The sequence below is a fragment of the Triticum dicoccoides genome, chromosome 7B, assembly GCF_002162155.2.
Source record: "Triticum dicoccoides isolate Atlit2015 ecotype Zavitan chromosome 7B, WEW_v2.0, whole genome shotgun sequence".
Lineage (NCBI taxonomy): Eukaryota > Viridiplantae > Streptophyta > Magnoliopsida > Poales > Poaceae > Triticum > Triticum dicoccoides.
Genome location: NC_041393.1, coordinates 625403995 through 625406926, shown reverse-complemented (window position 1 = coordinate 625406926; position 2932 = coordinate 625403995). Strand labels below are relative to the sequence as shown.

The window sequence follows — 2932 nt, the reverse complement described above, 5'->3', positions numbered from 1 at the left end:
GTCCTTATCATTTATATTTTCGCTCGTTTCCCACACCGAAACCTACACAATCTCATCGCCTGCCGTCCTCAACATCCCTCCTAATTTCAAAAAGAAAAAAAACATGCCTCCTTCTAATCCCGCAGTTATCAGTGTCCGCGTCCGCATGTTTTGACTGCCCGCTATGAACAGACGTCCGCAACAGTTTAGCTGCTTTCATTAGTGCGTATAGTCAGCTTTGTGTCCCGGTGAGCACGCTAGTTTGCAAATTAGCTATATACGATTTCAGTGTCCATGTGCAAAGTGCAAACTAGCTTGAACATACATCAATGCTAGCTTTGTATCAGTTTCACATTCAGATTTCAGTCCTGAACAATGTTTAAACTACATTCAGATTTGCAACAACGAGCAAATCTTTGGTCCATTTGATACAATGTTAGATTCAGTTTATCGAATGCAGCAACGAGCAGTTCTAAAACTAACATAATTTCAGTGAGCATACATCAGTGCTAGCTTGAACATCGGATTCAGGTTTCAGATTTCACATCCTGAACATGTGCTTGAACACCAGATTTCATAGTTCTGAACATACATTCAGATTCTCCTGAACTTTGCGATGAACGACAAGTCAATGGTAGCCCCATATTTACGATGAATTTTATTCTCCTGAACATCAAATTTTAGTCCTGAACTTTTCCAAGTCAAAGGCAGCTGCTCTGAAGACCTATCCTGAACATTACAACAAAGTTTCAGGAATTTACTTCGTAGCTTATATCAAGCTTTTTCATGCCGATCATTTGTTCAAATAACATACATGCAGCTAGCAAACATGCGGACATACACGTGTATTGACTGGGACATGCACCTAGCTAGCACTGATGAAAATAAGCTATTGTATAGATTAATACTAATAATCTTCCAATTCAGATTAATGGTTATATAAAAATTAAGACTGGCATGTACTAGTACTAAAAATGAAGGATGTTTGGTTTGGTCCTTTCACTAAAACAAGCAGGTAGCATGGGGGCTTTAGTATCTATTAACTTCAATTTTCTGGAGATGCCACTTACTCTTTGTTGCTAAGTAGGTCTTGACTAGACACAGTTTTCCTATCTCTGGGCGGCCACAAAAAATGACTCTTAGCTGAAAAGAGAATACTAAAAATAAATCATTATACATACTGACACGCAGTACCAAAATGCTTCAGGTGTCATTATACATACTGTCCATGTGCATAAGAGTAAGAAAATGTCAGGTAGTCTCACTTGTTAGGGCCACAAGCATGTTTCTTGAGTATGAAAATGAGCTTACCTCTGGCAAGTCCAATATTAGCAGTGCATCATCATCATCAACCAGTGGAACAGCTGTTGTTTCAGGGATATTGTGTGAGCAGGTAAAGAGATTTGACAGTTTCCAAATATCAGGTACCTATAATAGTACTACCTTGTAGTAGAAGCACTTGACTAGGTTCAGAGTTCACAAATTTGTTACAACATGGAGCATTCCCTGGTGGCATTTGCTGCTTATAAACTACAGAGAATACTGAAAATAAATCATGCTAAGTATAGGTGGAAAAGAGGATCAAAATTCAGACCTGTAACCACCTCCATTCTCGCCTGATCCTTTTCCTCCTCATCCTCGCACGCCGGATTCTTATTCTCTTCCTCCGTCGGCGTCTTGTGCCTGTCCACCGCAGAATCGGACATCTTGCTCGTCTGGTAGCAATGAACAGGGAGTAGTGGTGGCACCGGCGGAGACAGAATGACGGCGCATGTCGGGACAAGCGGGATGCCAGGACGGCGACGAGCAGGGAGCAGGCGCATACTTGCAAATTCACTGCTCTAAAGCACTCATCCCATGTGGGCACGGCGTTCTGTCCGGTGAAGCACTCCCAAGACGTAACCTGAATTTACAAACAAGAACAAAATATGTAACTAACCATCGGTAGGAAACAGACCTCAAATGAGTGCTGCCGCGGATAACTTTTCCTACTGATCCCAACCATACATCAGATGAACTACCAATTTCATATTTTTCTGTTCGGCAAATCACACATACTACTAACATCTCAGCGAGCATAGCACAAAAAAATCACACCATTTGCTAAAAAGGATAGTAACAGTTAGCCAGGATAGGATTCAGGTTGTACCTTTTGGTCCACCCCGGTGCCTCTGGATTTACCCTGTCCATTGACTGCGCAGATCTCGTCGGAGAACCCTGCCGTCGACAGCGATTTTCACCCTGCGTCCTCCCAGAGCTAGCGCAACCAACATGCTGCCGGCTGCCCGCACCCGGAGCCAGCAATCGAGTCTGCCGGCGTAGACCACCCGGAGCCAGCAATCCGCATCACGTCGCGGGAGCACTGTAAGAGGCAACGGATCTGGATGTTCCAGGCTGTCCGCAAACTCCGCTCGGAGCGGAACCTGCAACCCACGGCCATGGCGGGCAGCGGAGTCGGCGTCTGCCGACGGCTCTATCATGGGGGCACATGCAAGGGTAGATCACTAGATCTCCAAAGCGGGCAGGGTTGACTTACTGGTCGACCGCATCCAGCAGGATTCAAGGCCAGCATTTTCCATCGCCGGCCGGCCGGAGGAACCGCAGCCTCCCGCAGCCTTGGGGAAGGGCAGCCGTCCATGCCGGCGGCAGGCTTCCAGAACCTAGCGTAGGACGGCTCAGGTTCGCTCCGACATAATTGATCCACGGCTCAGCCCCAAGTAGACGGCCTGGTCCACGGACGTTCGTCCACCCGTACGTTCTGGGCCCGCACGGCTGCACTGTTCGCTCCCGTATAAGGCTGGTCATAGTGGGGAGTAATTTAGACTAGTAAGATGCATAGGTGGTCTCATTTATTGCCATGCATGACACATAGTAGCATCACATTTATTATGTTATGGTATCTACCTATGTTATTATAACCATCTCTCTCTTCTTTAATTACCTGCCACATAAG

The 2932-nt window shown here is 45.8% G+C and overlaps 1 protein-coding gene across 4 annotated transcripts; it reads right to left on the bottom strand.

Annotated features, from left to right (window-relative positions):
• Positions 1-355: 355 nt before the first annotated feature.
• Positions 356-2648, bottom strand: LOC119335812. 4 transcript variants are annotated; one of them, XR_005162038.1, is made up of 5 exons: positions 2129-2648; positions 1423-1882; positions 1291-1343; positions 1050-1122; positions 356-708 (listed from the first exon to the last, which is right to left on the bottom strand). XR_005162038.1 is itself a non-coding variant. In XM_037607887.1 (5 exons), exons 2-5 carry the CDS (start codon positions 1800-1802, stop codon positions 704-706), a joined length of 360 nt encoding a protein of 119 aa, XP_037463784.1. In that variant the 5' UTR covers positions 1803-1882; positions 2129-2648; the 3' UTR covers positions 356-703. The 4 variants fall into 4 exon arrangements, 2 of the variants coding, with proteins under 2 accessions (XP_037463784.1, XP_037463783.1); XM_037607887.1 differs by having other exon boundaries at positions 1574-1882; XR_005162037.1 differs by having other exon boundaries at positions 1050-1343.
• Positions 2649-2932: the final 284 nt, after the last annotated feature.

What these genes read in the sequence shown, in the direction of transcription:
- LOC119335812 (XM_037607886.1), bottom strand. Translation starts at nt 1,802, where the DNA reads ATGCGCCTGCTCCCTGCTCGTCGCCGTCCTGGCATCCCGCTTGTCCCG. An exon ending in GAGAATGGAGGTGGTTACAG is followed by an intron (nt 1,344 to 1,573) that starts GTCTGAATTTTG and finishes CTGAAACAACAG; the next exon opens with CTGTTCCACTGGTTGATGAT. An exon ending in TAATATTGGACTTGCCAGAG is followed by an intron (nt 1,123 to 1,290) that starts GTAAGCTCATTT and finishes TTCTCTTTTCAG; the next exon opens with CTAAGAGTCATTTTTTGTGG.